We start from the raw sequence: 23,024 nt of genomic DNA on the forward strand, positions 1-23,024 counted from the left end.
GTATATATGCAAGAGCAGAGGTTGGGAAACTATGCCTGGCAGGCCACCTGTTTTTGTTTGTTTGTTTGTTTGTTTGTTTTTGTGGTACGCGGGCCTCTCACTGTTGTGGCCTCTCCCATTGCGGAGCACAGGCTCCGGACGCGCAGGCTCAGCGGCCACGGCTCACGGGCCTAGCTGCTCAGTGGCATGTGGGATCTTCCTGGACCGGGGCACGAACCCGCGTCCCCTGCATCGGCAGGAGGACTCTCAACCACCGCGCCACCAGGAAAGCCCCTCCAGGCCACCTGTTTTATAAAAAATGTTTTATTGGAACATAACCACACAATCATTTACGTACTTATAGCTGTTTTTGTGTTACAAAGGCAGATTTGAGTAGTTGCTACAGAGATGATGTGGTCTGCAGAGCCTAAAATATTTACTGTCTGGCCCTCACAGAAAAAGATTGCCAACCCTGCTGTAGGTCAGGGTCTATACACCCAGGAGGGGAATTGCTGGGTCATAGAATGTGTGCATCTTCAGTTTTACCAGATGATGCCAAAGTTGGTGTTACTTTTGTTTTTGTTTTTTAATCTCAAAGTCTTGAAACAGTTTACCGCCTACCAGTAATATATGAGAATTCACATTACTCTGTATCCTAGGGAATACTTGATATTGTCATGCTTAAAATTTTTTGCCTGTTTGGTGAGCATAAAATAGTGTTTCATATGGTTTTAATTTAATTTTCCTTTTCAAGATTATTAATGAGGTGCTTGAGCGTCATTTCATATGTTCATTGGCCATTTATGTTTTCTTTTCCATGAGGTGTTTAGTCAAGACTTCTGCCAGTTTTTCTGTAGCATTGTCTTTCTGATTGGTTTGTAGGAATTCTGTATTCAGGATCCTAATCCTTTATCACTTGTAAGTGTAAGAACTATTCCTCGTTTGTGAATTGCTTTTTCTCTTTACTGTGTCTTTTAGTGGACATGTATTCTGAATTCTAATGTAGTTTCAATATTTACTTTTATGGATAGTGCTTTTTGTATCTTGTTTAGGAACCTCCTCTCTACTTGCAGGATATGAAAATATTCTCTATTATTTTTCTAAAGGTTTTATCATTTTGCCCTTAATTCTTTAATCTGTTTGGATTTGATTTTCATGTGTGGTGGAGATAGGGACTTCAATATACTGAATTTTAATGAATTTGTGAATTTTAATTTAACTTGGGAAGTTCCGCCATTATTTCTTCACATATTTTTTTCATCTAGAATCTTTTTCTCCTCTTCCTCTGGGACTCCAGTGACACAAATATTAGGCCTGAGGCTGTGTTCATTTTTTTCTCTGTGTTTAAATTGTATACATCATATATATAATCTATTTGCATATAATATACATACATAATATAAATTTTTTAATAGAAGAGGTCCTAATTTCAGAGATTATTTTTTCTTCTTATAAACAGTTCAAAAGGATTGGTTATCCAATATCCCATAATGTAGGAAATTAGATTAGAAAGGAGTATTGCTATAGACTGTCATAGTTAATACTAACTGCAAAGAAAGAAGCAGAAAAGGTATGAAGAAAGATTATAAGTTTGAAAATGTACTTTAAATTATTTAATTAGAAATATAATAGCCTCCAGGGTGTCATTTTATCACAGTGCTTGCAGCACAAAGTAATATTTTCAGTGAAGACTGAGTCATCTAGAAGTTGCTGTGTTATAATTATATGCCCTTGTTAAGAAGACAGGAAAATAAGTGATCCATTTTAGAAAGATTTACATAAAACCATTGATATTCAAAAGATGCTAGAATGTATAGGCATGCCTCGTTCTGATGTGAGGCTGGGTAGCCAACTTTTAGATATTTGTAATAGAATATCTCTGCAAAGGTAACATGTATTTCTTGACAGTTTAGAAGACAAATTAACTATGATTCACTGTAGTAAAAGCATGAGTGACTACTGTTGTAGTTTTAAAACTGTCATATTGGATATGAAAGTTTACTAGTTACTTTTTTTTTTTTTGCTTGTGTCTCTAATAAAAGAGACCTTACTTATGCCAATAAATAGATTAGACTGATGGAAAAGAAGTTTATGGACTTCTTTCTCTTTTCTCTCTTTCTTCCTTTCTTTTTTATTTCCCCCCCTTAATGAGTTTAATAACCCTTGGCAATTTATTTGTAGTTCATATTTTAACCCTCAAGGCTAGAAACTATTTTGAGAAGGAGCAAGGAAATAAGAGACTACCACAGTATAAGGAAAAGGAATCAATGTACTTGCATCAAGAAGGGGGAGTGGAATTAAGCCCCCAGAAAATAGATACATTTACTGAACATATGTATTCTTAAAAAGTTTATTGTGAATGCCCATGTGGTACATTAGAGATTGGGAGAGAAAAACATAACAAAGTTTTGAAAATGGAAGGAGCAAGAGCGATGGGTTCTATTGAGTCATCTGAGGAAGGAGCGCTAACTCCAGTTTGCTGCGTGCCCAGGAGTAACTCACCTAATTTCACAGTCTTAGTTTACTTATCTATAAAATGGCAGTAGGGGCTGTTGATCTTTAAGATAGTCTCTGTTCTAGCTTTTATAATCAATGAATGCAAATTTAAGTTAATTGCCTTATGCTCTGATATGTTCCTTTATGAAATTGGAGTACTGTGTCTGAAGGAAACTTGCTTTAAGAAATTAAGCTTCAGAAGCACTGTATATTAGCTTAAATATAAGTTTAAATAACATATGAAAAGTAACATATGATACATTTTTGTGAAATTCAAATAATATAGAAATACACTAAAAAGCAAAAATTTCCCTTTACCCTTATCCTTCTAATCTCACTTTCCGAGTCAAAAGTAACCCAATTACCAGTTTGATGTGTATGCTTCTAGACTTTTTTCTATGTGTACATTATATACATATATAAATACGAAGTTTTTTGTTTATTTTTTAGAAGTATGTTTCGGTGTGTGTGTGTTTCAATAAATTATTTAGTACATGTTGTTCCCCAATTTGCTTATTTACTCCACTTGAGTCGTCTTATAGATCTTTCAAACTTCTGGTTTATATACTTACTGTTTTTAATTGCATGGCTTTCTGTGGTGTGAACACATAGCTTATTAACTCCATCCAGGGACTTTAGGTCATTTCCAATTTTGTAGCAATAATAAACAGTGTAGTGAAGAACACCACTATACAAAATAGTAACTTACTGAACCCTCACTGTATGACAGTGCTGTGCATTATTTCACCTAATAATCTCAAACCTGAGATAAGTACTAATTAGCATGAAAAAATTACATGAGGAAACCAGTCACAGAGCTGGTAAGTAGCAAACAGATTTATTCAGGCAGTGTAACACCAGAATTTATGCACAATTCTACTTGCCTCTGAAAAGGTGAAGGGCCAAGATATTAGGATATTACAGGGTTTCAGGGCTATAATCAACTACTATGCCACTTTGCATCTCTGTTGTTGCTGTTGCCTTAGCTTGAGTGACCCTGTAATTGATCATTCAAACTGGGAAAATTTAGAGAGAAAGAAGGAACGTTATAATATTTTTACTGAGATAGCAGACATGTTTGTCCTGGACAAATCGAGACACATGAACACCTTACTCCTAGCCTAGGCCACCTTCACCTTTCACACGGGTTACTGCATTACCCTCCTGCCTGTTCTCCTTACATTTACTCTTATTCTGTTCCAATCCATTCTCTCACAGAAACCAAAATAACCTTTTTAAAACAGAAATCTGATTATATCACTTCATAGTTTAAACCCTGTCTGGCTTTGTGAAAGAATATATTTATTCGGTCCTCCTGTGATTATTGTTAAGATGCAGCATGAAATAGAGTAAAGGGCACTTAAACTGAGTCAGGAGTCCTCTGTTTGAGTTTCAGATATCAAGACTAGTTTGGTGACCTTGGGCAAGCTATTTAACTTCTCAAGCTGTTTCCTCAAATACAAAATACAGATAGACTGAGGAGAGGGATGAGGTCATAAACAGGAAAGGTACTATATAAATGCAGGACATTGTTAATAGTTAACTTTTTGCTTGTTATGGCCTTTGAAAAATTGTCCTTGTATCTTATCACAGTATCTAGCAGGTTGTGGTAGGATTTTTACAAGCTGAACCACCTTTCATGTGACTGTCCAAGTTTTACAAAATAAAAACTTTAGTCATTTTTTAAAAAATCAAAGTCTGTAAAAGTTAAGTGACTTACCAAAAGTAAAAGCTAGTTACCATGCTGGTACTAAAACCCAGGACTATACCCTTGGCATTATAGTCTGATAATCTTTCCACTAGCCTTTGCTGCCTTCTCAAAAGAATTAAGGAGATCATGTGTTTATAAAAATCACATAAATATTTTACCTGTGATTATAATTTAGATATATAACCCACCTTTCATAAATTAAGAACAATTTAGAAAGGCATATCTGTATAATTTACTGACTTAATCAGGACCTTTGGCTTACAAGTGATGGCTTGTAAAAAGAGAGTTTATTAGGTTACATAATTAGCTAAAAGAAATATTAGAGTAGCTCTCAGAATTGAAGGTCCAGGGCTTCAGAGACTAGAACTGGAACTCAGGGCAGACAAGACTCTTTATCACTGACAGCCCTAGGTCTGTGTGTCCTTATAGTTGATAAACCAAGAAGGATGGGCTACACCTCTCTCTCTCTCTCTCTGAAATTTGGGAGGACTCCATTTGGCCTAACCCATATCTCACAACCATTTTATGCTAGTATTAGGTTGAAGCATATGAAATTACCAATAGTCCTATTTTTACCAACTAAAAAGGTCACTTCCTTTGCTTCAACCTATTAATAGTGCAGGGTGGTAGAGAGGAGAATGAGGCATCCTAGATTGACAGCCCTAATGGAACCTCAAAAACTGGTGGAGTTCCACAAAACAGCTGGTGTTCTCCTACCAGAAGAAGGAAAATAGGAAAGTATTCTGGGCAGACAAATATAATAGTAACCATAGTGTAACACACATACAGAGTATGGATTAGCTAGAATTCAGCTAGAACACTCTGGAAATGAAAAAGACCTCAAATATAAAAACTTCTAAAAGAAGAAGCTGAATTGTTCTTATTAGTCCTTTTCTTAAGCATCTCAAAGTTTGACATATCTGCCTTTTATGTAATACATGGGCCCAAAGCTCTCAAATGATACTTTTTGTACTTTGAAGTTGTGTGTTAAACATTTATTGAATGTCGGACATGTCCTGAGTACCTTCCTCATAACAATATTTAAAGACAAACTGAGGTTCAAAGAGGTAAAATAACTTTCCTAAGATTATACAACTGATTAACTATGGTACTAGAATTTGAAGTCTGAATTGAAGATAAAACCCAACTTTTCCTTCCATTCCAGTACTTCTCCAAATATTGTCATTGAAATACCTCTAAAGACAGAAGAGAGTACATATGTATGCCTGAGCTGTCTGTAGGCATATAAGGTCTTAAATATGAATATGTTTAGGCATATAAGGTCTTAAATATGAATATGTTTACTGCTCCATAATAAAGGGTGATAACTTTGGTTTTAAAATGCTGAGGGTTTTGTTGTTGTTATTTTATTTATTTATTTTTTTTGCGGTACGCGGGCCTCTCACTGTTGTGGCCTCTTCCGATGTGGAGCACAGGCTCCGGACGCGCAGGCTCAGCGGCCATGGCTCACAGGCCCAGCCGCTCCACGGCATGTGGGATCCTCCCAGACCGGGGCACGAACCCGTGTCCCCTGCATCGGCAGGCGGACTCTCAACCACTGCGCCACCAGAGAAGCCCTGTTGTTGTTATTTTTAACTCAAACTTTGAGTTAAATTGTCTGCTTAATATGTCTGACACGTTATCTCAATATGAGAAAAATGGCACACTATGTGTGTGAATGACTGACCCAGTATATCTCACTTAGGTCAAACCATTCTTCTGTGAGAACCTAATTTCCCCCCTGAATTTTCCTGCTTATAGTGAATTAGCCAATAGCAATTGATCTTTTATAAACATTTGGATTCAGATTGATCTAACAAAGTAGTGTACTCTCAAGTTACATAGCTTTGGAAGTAGTTTGTAATTGCTGTGTTACAGCCGAACTTTATTTTGTCGTTGTTCTTGTTACATACCTAAGGCAGATATTAGCTATGTGCTGTATAGAAACCACCTTTTTTTTTAAAGAGAGGTTGAGGCATTGGAGAGAGAGAAGGAGCAGCAACAAGTCTTTTACTAATTATGTAGCCATATTTGGGGGGGGGAGATTCGGAGTATAATAATAAAGATAGAAGTAAAGAATGCTTTCTGATCATTGATGCTGAATCTGATACATAAAGCAAAATTGAAGTGATTTGTACTCCTTATTTTCATAAATAATTATGATAATGATATAATAAGTAAGAAGGATGCTTTTGGGCTTCCCTGGTGGCACAGTGGTTGAGAGTCCGCCTGCCGATGCAGGGGACACGGGTTCGTGCCCCGGTCCGGGAAGATCCCACATGCCGCGGAGCGGCTGGGCCCGTGAGCCATGGCCGCTGAGCCTGCGGGTCCGGAGCCTGTGCTCCGCGGCGGGAGAGGCCACAACAGTGAGAGGCCCGCGTACCGCAAAAAAAAAAAAAAAAGAAAAGAAAAGAAGAAGGATGCTTTGAATAGTTTACAGTCTTGCAAGTTTCCAAATGTCTACAGAGTGATATATTTAGGGAACATTTTGGTGAAAAAACTATTAAGGTGATGGTATAATATATGGAAAATTTGACTATGGGAAAATTTTCATAATTTTAATTACATGTCAGCTGTATTAACTTTTACTATTTTAAATTAGTTCAAGTAGCTATGAAAATCTTTACAGAAATTAATCTGTGCAAAAACAATTTTTTTTTCAATTTTTCTCATCTTTTAAAAGACTTATCTGGTATAGTTTTTCTTATATGTCATTAGATTCTTTCTTAAGAAGTTTACTTTAAAAATATTCCATATTTTCTTTTCTTTATAGATGATAGTATTTCTGCTGCAAGTACTTCTGATGTTCAAGATCGCCTCTCAGCCCTTGAGTTACGAGTTCAACAACAAGAAGATGAAATCACTGTGCTAAAGGCAGCTTTGGCTGATGTTTTGAGGCGTCTTACAATCTCTGAAGATCATGTAGCCTCAGTGAAAAAATCAGTCCCAAGTAAAGGTAATTAAGTGTGTTGTAAGTGGGAAGAGTTTTGCTTTTTGCAACATTTTCTTTGAAATAATATATTAAACGTGTATTTTTTCAGTGACATTAAGATTGGGAATATAAAACTATAGTTTCTCTTTTGGATTACTTATGACTATAGTTTATTTTCCATTTCCTTTTTCTTCATCCGTAAGAAATTCTGAAAGTTTATTATTTTAAATTGGGAATTTTGGGGTAATGCCACTGATTGTACTTACTGGCTTTTATGTCATAGTGTTTGTGTGAATTTAGTATCTCAACTACATAACAAACTTACTGAGTGCAGAGGGGGTGGGATGAACTGGGAGATTTGGATTGACATATATACACTAATATGTATAAAATTGATAACTAATAAGAACCTGGTGGCGCAGTGGTTAAGAATCCGCCTGCAAATACAGGGGACACGGGTTAGAGCCCTGGTTTGGGAAGATCCCACATGCTGCAGAGCACCTAAGCCCATGCGCCACAGCTACTGAGCCTGCGCTCTAGAGCCCGTGAGCCACAGCTATTGAGCCCTCGTGCCACAACTACTGAAGCCCACGCACCTAGAGCCCGTGCTCCACAAGAGAAGCCACCACAATGAGAAGCCCGTGCACTGCAACAAAGACCCAACACAGCCAAAAAATAAATTAATTAAAAAGAAAAAGAGAACCTGCTGTATAAAATAAAATTAAATTCAAAATTAAATTTACTGAGGGCAGGAACTGGATCATCTTTTTGTGTCTCCCATAGACTTCACATTGTATGTTGAACATAGCAGGTAGGCACTCATACTTTTTAAATGAACTCTCTTATCATTACAGAAAGGATTTAAAGCATTATAGTTCATATAGCTTCATTCTAAGCCTGTGGTCATTAGTCAGCAGAATCATGAAGAATTTAATTTAAACTCTGAAACTTACTGCCAACCCCAGTTCAATGGAAATTTTAACTTCTAGACATTGGGGATTTTCACAGACTGGAATAAACTGTTATCAGGACCTTGTTACTCTGAGTTTGGAGCAGATGTCATGTAGCTTTTCTCTTCTTCCAGCCACCCAGAAGGAATCTTAAATTCTTTAACATTAATCAAACAGTCAAACATATCATTTCATATATCTCACTGATTTCTTGGTAGAGAAGAGTAGATGGACATAGGCATGATTATCCCCATTTGGCAATGGGAAAAGGAAAAGATTCATCAGCTTACCTCTCTACTGTAATATGTCAACGCAGATGATTAACCTAGGGAGGAGTCTTACATAACTTCTAGGTTTTAGCTGGAGATTAGATAGTTAACCAGAATATGAGGAGCAGATGTGGAAGAAAGATTATGAATTCAGTTTCCGAATGTTGAGTTTGAGGTATGTGTGGTGTATAGATAGATACCTGTTGATAGCTGAATTATAGGTCTAGTGCTCAGGCTAGTCTTGGTTAGGAATAAAAATTTGGGAATGTTCAGCTTATGGATGATAGTTGAAGCCATAGAAGGAGGATGTAAAACAAGAAAGTGGCTCAGGGTAGTTCTTTCAGGAGCTCCAATATTTCAGCATAGCAAAGAAAGAGTGATTCATGTTGCCAGCTGCTACAAAAAGGTCAAGTAAAACAAAGACTGAGAGGTGACCATTGGATTTGACATTTATGAGAATATTAGAAACCTCTCCAAAAGGAATTTTAGTGGAGTGATAGGATTACAAATCTAATTGCAGTATTTTGAGAAGCAGGAATTGAGGAGAACTCTGGAATTAAGAGCAGCAACTGTAGCCAGCCACTTTTTTCAGAAAATTAACCTGAGCGGGGAAGAGGGTAGTAGAAGAGGATGCTAAATCGAAGACCAGTTTTAATTATTTTTATTTTTAAGACATTATAGACTGTAGCAGAAAAATACATTGAGGACAAAAAGGCAGCAGAGAGGAAGATGATGTTGGTGAGGGAGGGGTGGTGGTAATTGAGGCAAGTTTCTTGAGAGTTTGAGAAGGGATGTTAGAGCAAGTTAAAAACTATTAGTCTTAGATGGAAAAAAGACTACTTCTGAATATTGAGATATCCATTCCAATAGAATGGAAAGAGATAAAACTAAGTGGAGATTGATATATATTCACAGTTGTCAGGGCTAGAAGTTTCATTCCTTATCACTTTCTCCTCAGGAGATAGTGATGCCATTTAGGAAAGTAAGGCAGTTCCTTGCTGGTGAAAAAAAAAGGCAGTCGACATTTGGAATGGTAAGAGAGTAGAAAATGGAAGGCCACAGACATGAAAGAAATGCTCAGGGACCCTGAGGGTACTGGCTACCGAGTTGTGAAACTTTGAGGGAGGGGCATTCATTCTGCCTGGTTTTCTGATTCCCATTCTCATACCTCCCACCCTCCAGCACTCCAGGCCTTTGTGTTAATAGTGGAGAGTTAGATAGCAGGATGGTTCTTTTCCATTACTGGTTAGTAGGATAAATGTGTCAGTGGCATGGGATAAGTAAGGGACCTGAGAGTTTGGCAAAAGACTTGATTGAAACCACTTTGGTTAATAATGTTATAAGTGAGTTTTTAATTTTTTGAGAACCAACTTTGAGGATTGCCAAGATCAAGCCAGGAAAAAAAAACTTATTTGGTTATAAATTGATTTTTCTAAGAGAATTCTAGAGTTGTTAGAGTATTAATGTATACGGGCTTTACAGGGAAGGTAAACTGTACATAAAGAGAGAAGAACAGGTTTCTATAATTAATATGTGTACTCTCAGGTTCTGGCTCTATATTAAAGTATTTTTAAATCCTATAAGACAAAATGATATAGTATTTGGTTATTATCTCATTTTAAAAGCTTATTTTAAATAATTTGTATTAACCTACAATTTAAAAAAATTTTATTACGCTAAAACAGTAGTACATTATAATCTTGTGTTGAGAAAAAAACGTTTTCTCTCATTGTTTATTTACTAAGGTATTTCAGTAAAGAAATATTTATAGAGAAATTTAAAGACTGCTCTTTTTTTAATTTGGCATGCAGACGATATTTTGTATGACACATCAGTTCCTTAGCACCTACCTGTTTCAGTTTCATGAAGTACAAATACAGTTTAAATAGCTGGAGTTCCTATCCCCTAGGAACATACTTTCTGTAAGTTGTCTTTTTCTAGTTGTCATTCATAAATCCTTTGTCTGTAAAGTGAATTTAGAAACAGTTTTGTTACAGGCTCTTTAGTGGAGATTTATCCAGTTCTGGAGCCACCTGCAGCTTCTACATTGGAACATTTTCTTTCCACATAGTACCGGCTCTTACTTCTTATTAATAACTTTATTAATTAGAGAGATACTAAGTTCCTTTCCATTAATTCTATGTCATAAGTTTACTTTGACTGCCATTCTTATAATATGCTGATGTGGTTCACATTTTGAAATGGAGTCCACTAGTGAATATTCTTTAAGTTACTTTGTTACCTTAGACACAGACTTTGAATTGCTGGATATAAAATGGATTGCTGGGGAGAAGATTGATTATATAATAATTTGGGGAAATATTATTTAAGAAATGAGCATAATTCATTAAGGATTAACCACTGGATTTCCCATTAGTGAAAAAACTTGCCTGACCAGTTATGTTCTGTAATATTGATATTAACACATCAAGAGAAATACATATTTAAAGTTTTGTTAATTTTATTATTTGCAATTCTAAACAGCTTTATCTTGAAATTTATATATACTATATATAGTATATATACTATACTATTTATATAGTATAGTATATATACTATATATAGTATATATAGTATAGTATATATACTATATATAGTATATATAGTATAGTATAGTATATATACTATATATAGTATATATAGTATAGTATATATACTATACTATTTATATATACTATAGAAAGTAATTGGAAAAGAAATATTAAGTGATTCTTCACTATTGTCATTTGTATGTAACCTTAAAAAGATCAACCATCAGTTTTGACAAAACAGGATTAATATATTAATGGTATAAATATTTGGAATAAACACTTTAAGCAAAGTATTTTCTAACAAATGAAAAAAATATTTTTGAAAAAATTTTTTTTAAAAACAATGAAATTATTTTGCAGGGATTTTGTATTTTCTCCTTCAATTAAAAAGTAAATTAAGGCTTCCCTGTGGTTGAGAGTGGTTGTGGACTCAACCACGCAGTGGTTGAGAGTCCGCCTGCCGATGCAGGGGACACGGCTTCGTGCCCCGGTCCGGGAAGGTCCCACATGCCGCAGAGCGGCTGGGCCTGTGAGCCATGGCCGCTGAGCCTGCGCGTCCGGAGCCTGTGCTCCGCAACGGGAGAGGCCACAACAGTGAGAGGCCCGCGTACTGCAAAAAAAAAAAAAAAAAAAAAAAAAGTAAATTAATATAATGTTATATGTCAATTATACCTCAATTTTTTTAAAAAAAAAGTAAAAATCATTTCTGATACTGTAGAAAAATTTTATATGGAAATGTTTTAGTCCCTTGTGAAATTAGAATTTGTAGTATTCACTTTCACACAAATTACTGACAGGACAGTAATCACTACCATCTTCTTAAGATATTTAGAATTTCTAGAGGATTTTTCTTTAGAGGGGAGACTAAACTACCATAGGTAAATAGGTGGAAACCTTTTATGAAGCTGTGCTTAAAAGTATAGGTCAGCTTCCTTATTGATGAAGACAGGTATTACAGTTTTGCTAGGTGGTGGTGATATGGAAACATGACTTGGCTTCAGGTATGGCTAAAACTAAATGTGTATGCTAATGGGTTAACGACATTCTCTGTCATTTCATAGTAGTATTGCCATTCAGTAAATCCCAAAATCAGAAACACACCTAACTAGTCATTTCAGTATTTTTAGTTCTGTTCTTTTAGTTTGTCCTCTCCAGTGTGCCAGCAGTATTAAAAGCTAAACCCCATTTTTTCTTGAATATATTATATCAGACACTTAGGTAGAAAGTTTTCCCAATAGTTTTTAAGGTGGCCAGTCATTTAAATTTCTCATGTACCTTCTCTTCTCTTGGAGAATTCTTTCCTTTTGACGGCATATGTTCATAATATATGCACCAGTTGCAGCTGAATCCTTGCCAAAAGAAAAAAAATTACCTGTACTTTGGAGCAAAAGGGAAGGCCCAGGGAACACTCTGGCAGTTTTAACTGCCAGGAAGACAAATTATGTCACAGCTGGTGCCTGGGAAACCCATTAAGACCTCTTGGGGTGACCAAATGAATGTAATTTGAGAATACAACCCAGTGGCAATATGTGAAGACAAGCTGTTAGTACATAGAGGTATAAAAGCACAGGAGTCAAATTATCTGAAGGTGGGAAACTGTCATTTTAAACCAGGGCTGCTGGTAAACCAGAAATATCAAGCACTGTGACTGCTACTTGAGAAATGAGAGAGCCCAGAGGAAAAATTTAAATTTGGAGGATGTCGGTTCTCCCCCGAAAAATATTCCTAATTATATAGACTGTGGGATAGTGTACAGGCACAGATCCGTATCATTTGGCTCTTACTCCAAATAACATTTGGGAGAAGACAGGGATTGTCATGAGTTTGCTGTAAGTGTTGTTAATAAGTAAATTACATTAATCAGGTTAGAAGGTGTGAATTTCCTTGGTGGGGCCCTTAGGATAAAATGATTCATACTTACGGTAGGGGGTGGGAGAGTATCTTATTATTTTGACAACAGATCAAAGACTTCTAAGCTGCTCTTTGTATATGACAGTAAATGGGTGGATATTGCCTCAGACCAGGCAGCAATTACCATTTACAGAGCTCCATTTCTCTATGAGAGTCAAATGCTCTTTGGTCATTTCTTCTCAAAATATACTTTAAAAAAATGAGGCAAGAGAACTAAAGTACACCTTCCTGTGAAACAAGAGGAAAGGAGAAAAGTACACATAAAACTCTAAATGGAAAAGATAAAATTTGATGAAGTACATGTAGTCCTCAATATTTCCAAAGAATGAAGCAAAGTAATTGACAGATTGAAAAAGGTGGCACAGAGCTTGAAAATGTGAAGAGAGTGGAAGAGGTATGCAGTTGGAGCTCTGGGGCATATGATAGGGAATCTGAGAAAAAAGATTTTGAGTGTTAACTAAAGTTCTTCCTTCATAGACCATCTTTACCCTTCTCTTAATAAAAAATGTTCCCATTCTTTAGGGCCTCAAATTAATTCCTGAAAATGATCTATTTTTTGTCTCTTGTTAGAATTGTTTTAAAATTTTATTATATGTTTCTTTTGGTATATATGTTTCTTTTGGTTGCTCCCGCTGGATTATAAACTATTTGGAGGCAGGGACAGTTTCTTACATAACTAGCCTTAGAATGACTCAATAAATGTTTGTTGAATTAAATGTGGGAAACAGAAAGTTATAGAAGTAGGAAGTTATTTTAAAAATTGCTCTTTGGATGGAGGGATTGGGATAGATGCAAGAATAAGAGGATATTACAGATGAGGGTAGCAAGATGGATTTCAGATTTGCAACATATGCAACAGTCCCTAGTGGTAACTTTACTGTGTGATTCTGGAGTTCAGTGAAATTCATTAGCATTTAGGAACTGTCAGGCTAAGGTATCAGAAAGTTCATCTGCTTAGGTCTATCATCAAGGAATATAAACAATAATGATTAGTATTCTTATTTCATGATAAAGTAAGATAAAGTATAAAATTTATCATTGGCCTTCAACCCTGGCCTTATAATGGTTAAAACAAACTGTGATTAAAACTAAATTAGTACCTTCCTGGTTTATAGACTTTTAGCCTAAATTTCTCTTATTTCAGCTGGGTTGCTGCTCAGAAATTGAACTACTTTTGTACCTTTGGTTACTAGAGGTTGCTTCCAGTCTTGCAGGCTGATCTTTGAGAGCGTTGTGGCTCAGACTTTATAATGCCCAAGGCTTGGGGGAGAGGGATGTATATGTACAAGCATATATACATGTGATATATATAGCTAATGATGCATTCTAGTTATATATTTGTGTACTGCATAATCATTTTTACGCTCCTTTCTTCCAGTTAGGTTCCTAATATTCTAAATTTCAAAGAATATACTTTAGACTTCTCAGGTGACAAACAATCATTCACCCACGTTCCTTTTTGTTTTCTGCACCTGCTTTACTTAACTCATTGCCTCTACCTTGGGAGATCATTCACTCTTTTATCCAAATACTAAGGATTCCCAGTACTGAGAGTTATCAGAAATTAAACTGTAGGATGGAAAATGACCATGAAAATCTTATTTTGGTCTTTTCTTGCTATTTATGTAAATATCTGGGGACCTTGATGATTTAATACTGCTCTCTGCTTAGAATTTCCTTTCCCCCTGCTCCATCTGGTGAATTCCTATCTGTTATCCCGGCAAAGCTCAAAATGTCACTCTCCACAAGGAAGAATTATTTCTTTCCACTTACTTACCATTCCTTCTTCCTGGACTCAAATCTTGATTTCACTACCTATTACAGTATAACCTTGAGCATGTTAATAATCTCTCTAGGCTTCAGTTTTTTTCATCAGCAAAACTGGAATGATAATAGTAAATCCCTTTCAGGATTATAGTGAAGATTAAAGGACTTAATTATAAGGTACTTAGGATAACAATGCTTAGCACTCAGCAAGTGCTTGATAATTAATATTACTTCACATCACTTACTGTATTGACAGTTGTCTCTTTCCTTCATCTTTTCAATGCACTAGGCACTGTTTTAGGTGATGGAGATTAAAGAAATAAAAGATACTGACTTTTGCCTCCACAGGGCCTTAGGTAAAGTGAGAAGACAGCTAAGTCAGTAATTATAAAACTATATAATAATTGGCATTAAAAAGGTAAATTTAGGGTGTTGTGGGAGCTCCTAACCGAAACTGGAGTTGAAGGTTCCTTGCAGGAGATGAAATCAGCCATTCATCTTCCTTCATGGTCTTAACATCCACTTATTGGTGCCAGTTCCCAAATTGTTAATCTATATTCTAGACTTGAGCACTTAAGAATTATCTTTCTACTTATTAGATTGTACTGCTTGTATGTCCCTCAGAATTCATAAATGTAAAATTTCCCCAAACTGAAATCATCTTTTAAGCCCTAAATATTTCTTAAAACTGCCTCCTCCTTTCCATTTATGCTACCTAGCTCTTGTTTCAGGTCCCCATCGTGCTATGCTTAGACCACTGCCCTGAAATCTGCTCTTCACATAGCCACTAGGATTTCTCTAAATGTATATTGAAGTCTTTTTTTCAGCTTAAAACCCTTTGGTGGTCTCTATTTCCTATAGATAAAATCTCCATGATCTAACTCCTGCTTACCTCTACCATCTGGACTTTCCTCTACCATCTGGACTCTGCCCTTTCTTGTTCTGCGTTCTCACCACATAAAGAGCTTTTTGTCTACCCTGCCCCCATGCCATACACACTTACATACCCCACTTTACTGTTACCTTCTTTCTGTTCCTTTACACACACTGGAATAAGATCCCAGTATTTCATCACCTCCCTTTTACCTGGATATCTCTTACTTATTCCTTAAGACTTTGTTCTGCATTTTTTTCTAGGAAGCCTTTCTTGAGCTCTGTGTCTCTAATCATCCTTACAGAATTATGTGTCTTTTCTTTGTGATGATTTCTTTTATGATCACTTTGTTCTTGTACTTACCACATGTTTTCATTGCTAGTGTGATTCTCTTGCAAGATTTTAATTCCTTGATGCCCTGGCTCCCTTATATTCTCTTGAAAACAAAAGACTAGGATAATAATAGGCCCTGAGTAAATATTTGATGGGTAGATGGATGATGAGTATATGTTAATTTAGGCAAGCAGGGATGACTAGCATATGCCAGAGAGAAGGACCATCCAGGTGCAGAGCGCAGGGGAGTAAAAGTACTTAGTTTAGGAGTTCAGAATAAACTGAAGCATGAGGTGTGAGGTTGGGAGTGTCAAAAAGTGAGCCTCAACTGGTGGAGAGGGCCCACAGTGAAAGGTTTTCTTATGCCTTGCTAAGGAATTTAGTTTTTATCCTGAGGAGACTGGAGCTCCATTAAAGGATTTTAAATTGAAGAATGACAGGTAGAGTTACACTAATCCATTAATTCTAAGATGGCTATATTTCTTGCATTTTAACATCTCTGGAATTAATGCATCTTACTATTGATTATGTCTTACAGTTCTCATAAGTGACACTTCTTTCTAATGCTGTTTGTGATAATGGTACATATAACAATTGATGTCATATTATTTCAAAGATATACAGCTTGTTTTAGATAGATATTCTGGCATGGTGTACAGAATGCATTAAGAGCAAGGTAATAGTACTGCTAGAAGGGAGAATAGAGAAACTGAACATAACCCGGAAGAGAAATTTGAGGCAGTAGTGGTGAAGATGCATTCATTTAGTCATTTAGATATTGATTAAGTGCTTTCTAGGATTCAAGCACAGTGCTAAGCATGGGGATATATGCAAGGATCACAAAACAGGTAAGGTTTCCAGATAATTATAAATGGTTAAGTCAAAATGGATTGTAGACCTCAGTGTGAGGACTAAAACCATTAAAAATTGCACTTCCCTGGTGGTGCAGTGGTTAAGAATCCATCTGCCAATGCAGGGGACATGGGTTTGATCCCTGGTCTGGGAGGATCCCACATGACGTGGAGCAGCTAAGCCCATGCGCCACAACTACTGAAGCCACCGCAATGAGAAGCCTGTGTGCTGCAGTAAAGTGTAGCCCCCTCTTGCTGCGACTAGAGAAAGCCTGCACGCAGCCACCAAGACCCAACGCAGCCATAAATAAATAAAGGCAAATCTATCTATCTATATATATACTGTATTATTCCATTTATATAAAATTTTAGAAAATGCAAACTATAGTGATAGGAAGTAGATCAGTGGTTGCCTGGGGACAAGAGTGAGGGAGGGAGAGATGGATTACAGAGGGGCTCAAGGAAACTTTCGAGACTTATGGCCATGTTCACTATCCTGATTGTGGTGATTGTTTCACAGGCATATATGTATGTATGTATGTCAAAACCTACATATATGTATGTCAAAACCATACACTTTATATATGTGCAACTTATTGTATGTCGGTTTTATCTCAACAGAACTGGGGGGAATATTTTTTTAAAGAGTTACAGATGCAACAGAGGACTTAGTCACCCACTGAATGTTGGCAGTAAGGAAATGGAGGAATCAAACCTGATTTCTTGTTTTCTGGTTCGTACAGTGAATGGGTGGTAATGTCTTTCACCAAGAATAAAGTATATCACAGAGTACCAGTTTTTGTTTTGTTTGGTGGGAGGAAGGACACAGACATTCATGGGGAGATGTTCAATAGCAGTTAGATATAAAAAATAATGAGAAGGGTATGATGGTAACAAGATAACTGAAGAGTCAAGATACAAAATCTGAGCAAGAAAAGAGTATCCAGCAAATGAGAGAAGAAATGGTCAGAGCTAAGAAGAAATTCAGGCAAGGGCAATGTCCTAGAAACTAAGGACATTGTCCTTACCTAAATACTGTCCTTGCCTGAAGAGTCAGCAATATTAGATGCTGAAGAAAAGCTGAACAAGATAAGGACTGAAAAATACCCATTGAATTTAGTGGAAAAAAAGTCATTGGTGATCTTGGCAAGAAAACTTTCTGTGAAGTGGTTAGACGATAACCAGATTGCAGAAGGTTGAGGTACAGATAGGAAAGTGTAGACCACTGACTCTTTTCCAAATACTTTATTAGACTTGGAATGGGGGTGGGTGGGTGCATATGTCAGGGGTGGGGTGATTAGGGGGAATACAGAATCGAGGAGTTATTTTGAGTGTACAGTCACTATTAGTATCCACAGGGGATTGGTTCCAGGACCCCTGAGGGCGGATGCTCAAAATCCTAGGATGCTCAAGTCCCTGATATTAAAATGGCATAGTATAGTTGGCCCACGACTTGAGCATCTGTGGATTTTGGTATCCATGTGGGAGGGGGGTGTCCTGGAACCAATCCCCCATGGATGCCGAGGGACAACTATGTATTTATAAATTATACATATATACAGAATTATGTATATATATGTTGAACAATGCCAGTAACTTGCTGGTGTTTAGCAAATAGAATACCTACAGGTTATTAAATTCTAAATGAGTTACAGAGGACTTATTACTCCTCATGCAAATTGTGACCATAAACAGAATATTTAGAAACTGAAGAGAGTATCCCATTTATACTAACTGGGAGAATGTGTTTGTTTTTCTGTTGGAGACAATTGCTAGCTTGGTGTGCATGAAATACAAGCTCTTCTTTCTCCTTGAAGTAAAAGAACATGAAGTAACTTTTCTCTGTTTACATATTTGTTTATAAGAGAGGATCTAAAATAATTTAAAACAAAATTCAGAAGTAACTGTTGATCCACAGCCTATCTCACTGCTACACTCCAGTTCTTCAGAAAGAGAACATTAAAGCATAATTAATTCCTGAAAGGCTTACATCATGTGCGTATGTTCGGGGGGGTCTGATAAAGAAAATAAAATATAATAAAATTATTTGTACTTCTGTCTGTGGTGTAGCTCCAAAATTTCTGCAGTGTTGTTTTTAATTTTGTTTTCTTTCACAAGTGCCTATACAGTCAACCAAATTCAATGAGAATTCAGTTTAGGCTAAAGGTTTGTCGTTTTCAACATATAGTACTTGATAATTTTCAATCATATATTATGTTTTGAGACCTACCTTTTTATTCACATCAGCATCTTCATTTTTCTATTTTTCCATTTGTTTTACATAATAAAGATAATAAAATGACTAAATAATTGCACAAACATTTCAATTGTTACTACTCTACAGAGTAAACTTTGTAACTGGCTCAGTAGTTGGAAACCTTTATATTGAATAATAAAAAGGAAGCCATTATATATAGGCCTGAAACGGCCAAGACATCAAAAGATACCTCGTCTTTTTTGAGTAAGTATTTAGGATGAGCCTAGAATAGAGAATAGAGAGCCTCCTGAGACTGATCAAAACTGTGAGGCATAGCACTGCCATCTGATCCTGTGAAGATGAATGGTAGTTTCACAGGATACCTTGAAAGCATTTGAAGACTTCAACAGTAAACTGTAGGACTTAGAAACAGTGGTGATATGTTGATTTTTTTTAACATTTTTTATTGTGGTAAAATACACAGAACATAAAATTTACCCCTTTAACCATTTTTAGGTGTACAGTTCAATGGCATTAAACACATTCTCATTGTTGTGCAACCATTGCCACCATCCATCTCTAGAACCCTTTCATGTTTCCAAACTGAAAGTGTGTATCCATCCACTCCTCTCCCTTGCCCCACCCCCCTGACCCCTGCCCCTAGCAACTGCCATTCTGTTTTGTGTTTGTATGAATTTGGCTACTCCAGGTACCTTATATAATTGAAATCATACAATATTTGCCCTTTTCTTCTCATCTGGCTTATTTCACTTAGAATAATGTCTTCAAGGTTCATCCGTGTTGTAGCATGTTTCACAATTTCATTCCTTTTTTAAGCTGAACAATATTCCATTGTATATATGTACCATTCGTTTGTCAATGGACATTTGGGTGGTTTTCACCTTTTGGCTATCGTGAATAATGCTGCTATGAATATGGGTATACAGATATCTGCTTGACTCCCTGCTTTCAATTTTTTGGGTTGTATATACCTAGAATTGGAATTGCCAGATCAAATGGTACTTCCATGTTTAATTTTTTGAGAAACAGCGAATACTGTTTTCTACACCACGTGTACCATTTTATATTCCTACCAGGAATACACAAGGATTCCAATTTCTTCACATCCTTGCTAACACTTGTTTGTTTTTTTATTGGAGTATAGTTGCTTTACAATGTTGTGTTAGTTTCTGCTGTACAACGAAGTGAATCAGCTATATATATATACATATATCGCCTCTCTGTTGGACCTCCCTCCCACCCCCTCCACCCATCCCACCCATGTAGGTCCTCACAGAGTACCGAGCTGAGCTCCCTGTGCTATATGTTTGTTTTTATAATAGCCATCCTAATGGGTATAATTGGTCTCTTTTTTTGAGATGAAGTTTGGAACATTGGAAGAGAGCATGGGAAGTGGATTTTAGATTATATATGTTTTTAATATAGTGGCTGATGGGTTTTTTGTGTAACAAAAAGTTTTAAAAATTGTATTTGAAAAATCAGCTGTTGATATAGCAAAAGCAGTGCTCAGAGGAAAATATATAACTGTAAATGCCTGCATTAAAAAAGAAGAAAGATCTCAAATCAATAACCTAACTTTAATCTTAAGGAAATAGGAAAAAAGAAAGCCAAAGCTAGCAATAAAGACCTGGGTGGTGGTGGTGGTTGCCTAATGTTGTGAATATACTAAATGCCACAGAGTTGCACAGTTTTAAATGGTTAAAATGGTAAATTTTATGAGTACTTTACCAGAGTAAAAAGAAAGAGTCAATATAACAAGAAGTCACCTATTTGGCAGACTAGCACTAGATCTAATGACCAGTGATATTAGCCTAATTTAGGGGTTATTGTACCTTATCATATGTGAAAAATTTCCTAGGAAGTTTGAAAAATAAATACAGTAGGTCTCTTTCTTCCTCTCTTCTGATTCATTCTGTCTGAGGAAGGGTCTAGGAATCTCAATATTAAGGAAGCACTTTAGATGATTATGATATAAGTGGCTCCCAACAGCATATTATTGTCAGAAATGCAGTGCTATACTATCATACATGTAACATTCTAGGGTACGAAATATTTTAGGCTCTATACATAAATGTTTTTGCTTTCTGTGCTTTTATGAAGTGAAGCAAACAAAGAAACATGAAAGCCAGATATAAAAGTTAGGTTTTCTTGTGTGCATGTGAGAAAACTGAGTCTAAAAATTCAAAATTATTCTTTATTCCCAAATTTTTAGATAAACTTGCGCCTTAGTAGATGTGGCTGTTTTATCTTGTGACTGTGAGTCTTCCTGACCATAGCAGCATATCCATCACATGGGTTATTGGAATACTGGAATAAATGTTCCAAACCTTCTACTGTATAAATTAAGATAACAGGTTATTTTACATAATTATGCTTTATTTATATGGAACAATATTCTAAGATTCAACATTTATGATTTCTAGGATTTCTAATTAAATTTCAACAGAACCTGAGCTATTTCTGAAAATTGTTGATATGTGGGGAGTTGTGGTTTACTTGAGGCATAGCTTTGAATCATGCAGTTTAAAGCTGCTATGTGTGAACAGCAAACCGTTTAGCTAGAGAATGACCCTAGTTGCAATTTAGCAATTTAATTTAGCATGGCTTTTCTATAGATCTATTTTGATGAGATTAAATCTTCAGACAGTAATATTGTATGCTGCATGATGGATTCCTCTGAGACCTCCAGATCTTATTCATTTCCTTTTGAACTGTAGACCACACTGGAGATGTAGCTAATTAAAGTTGGGTGTACAAGTCAACAAAGTTCATTGTTCTATAGAGGAAATAAGTATTTCATTGTCTTTTTATTTACTTTTTCCAAATACGTTATAACTTTATATATACCACATAGAATTGTCTCAGTTTACAAATGTTTATCTTTATGCGCTCATTCCTTTCTTATCTATATACTCAATAAACACTTATTGAAAAATAATAATATTGTATGCTGCATATGGGGGGACAGTCTGCTTACTAGCAGACTTAATAGACTTAAACACTAATGGACTTAAACACTATTGGACTTAATTTTTTAAGCTCCTATCTTTGAGGAATATTTTGAAGTTTGATTTTTAAAGTTTTCTCTTAACCATATCTAGGCCAGCCAGGCATCCGAGAAGCTATTTCCATGTCCTGTATAACCAATGGGAGTGGTGCAAACAGAAAACCAAGTCACACCAGCTCTGTTTCAATTGCAAGAAAAGAAACTCTTTCATCTGCTGCTAAAAGGTATGCATTTGTAAAAAAAAGCTAACATTGCAAAATTGAATGTGATAACTCAGTCTCCTTTTGAAAAGAATGTGAAATAGAGCTGTATGGAATTCAGGTGAGCATGTCCTTTAAATTCTTTGTCTCTGAATGCAGAGATATCCAGCCTGTACTTGCTGAGTTTACATTCATCACACCTATGGAGTAGTGTGAGGACGCTTTTGGTTCTTACTAAAGACAACAAGCAGTTTCATTTCCTGGTTTGGTTTTGTTTCTTTTTGTTTCTTTTTAATAGGCGTTTGTTGATGCGATAAACATCACTATATTTAATGTAATTATATAAGTGAATTTTCCATGGCAAGTGATACATTTGATATAGCATTTTTAAAGGAGTAGAATCTTCAGCATATATGTATATTAGTGGGAGGTTAAATGCTACAACTTTTATTTTTTAATCATGACTATAAATTGAGGCTTAATTCAAAATGTTATATTACTGTGTTGTGTGTTCGTGTGAGTATGTTAGGGGTGGTGGGCAGGAGGGCAGTGGAAATATTGTAATATAAAATTTCAGTGGACTACATTCTCTATGTTCTTTTCATCAATTAATTAATTCAGTGTATTCCAATAAAATTGCTTACTGGATTTTTCTGCTTTTGTGTAATACCCAGCAAATTATTCCATATAGGGTTTGGAGAGACCATAAGAGATCAGCCACATAATCTTATAGCTGTTTTCTTCAAAGAATGATTGAAGAAAAACTTTCAGTAATAGAATAATATTTAAAATGTGCTGATGGAAAATGGTTGCCTCAATAAACTAATGCCAGTGACTGAATTATTTAACAGTGTGTATTTACAGATGTTAACCAGACATTTGACTACAGGAGTGGTGAAGAAATGACAAGATATTTAGGCCTTTTAAAAATCCCCTGCCAAAATTTATTACCTTTGCTGCAGTTTCAGGAGAAAAGGACAAATTATGGAAATTTT

At 35.9% G+C, this 23,024-nt stretch overlaps 1 protein-coding gene across 1 annotated transcript in view; it reads left to right on the top strand.

The window, feature by feature from the left end:
- Positions 1 to 23,024, top strand: part of EML4 (EMAP like 4) — a gene marked incomplete at both ends in the record, with an annotated part of 130,067 nt that overhangs the window by 41,769 nt on the left and 65,274 nt on the right. Inside the window, 2 exons of the mRNA XM_082672741.1 lie at positions 6,960 to 7,142; positions 21,924 to 22,053. Coding sequence (XP_082528867.1) covers positions 6,960 to 7,142; positions 21,924 to 22,053 — 313 coding nt within the window. The remainder of the gene's footprint in view (positions 1 to 6,959; positions 7,143 to 21,923; positions 22,054 to 23,024) is intronic.

This window comes from Grampus griseus, assembly GCF_964374135.1.
Source record: "Grampus griseus genome assembly, chromosome: 15".
Lineage (NCBI taxonomy): Eukaryota > Metazoa > Chordata > Mammalia > Artiodactyla > Delphinidae > Grampus > Grampus griseus.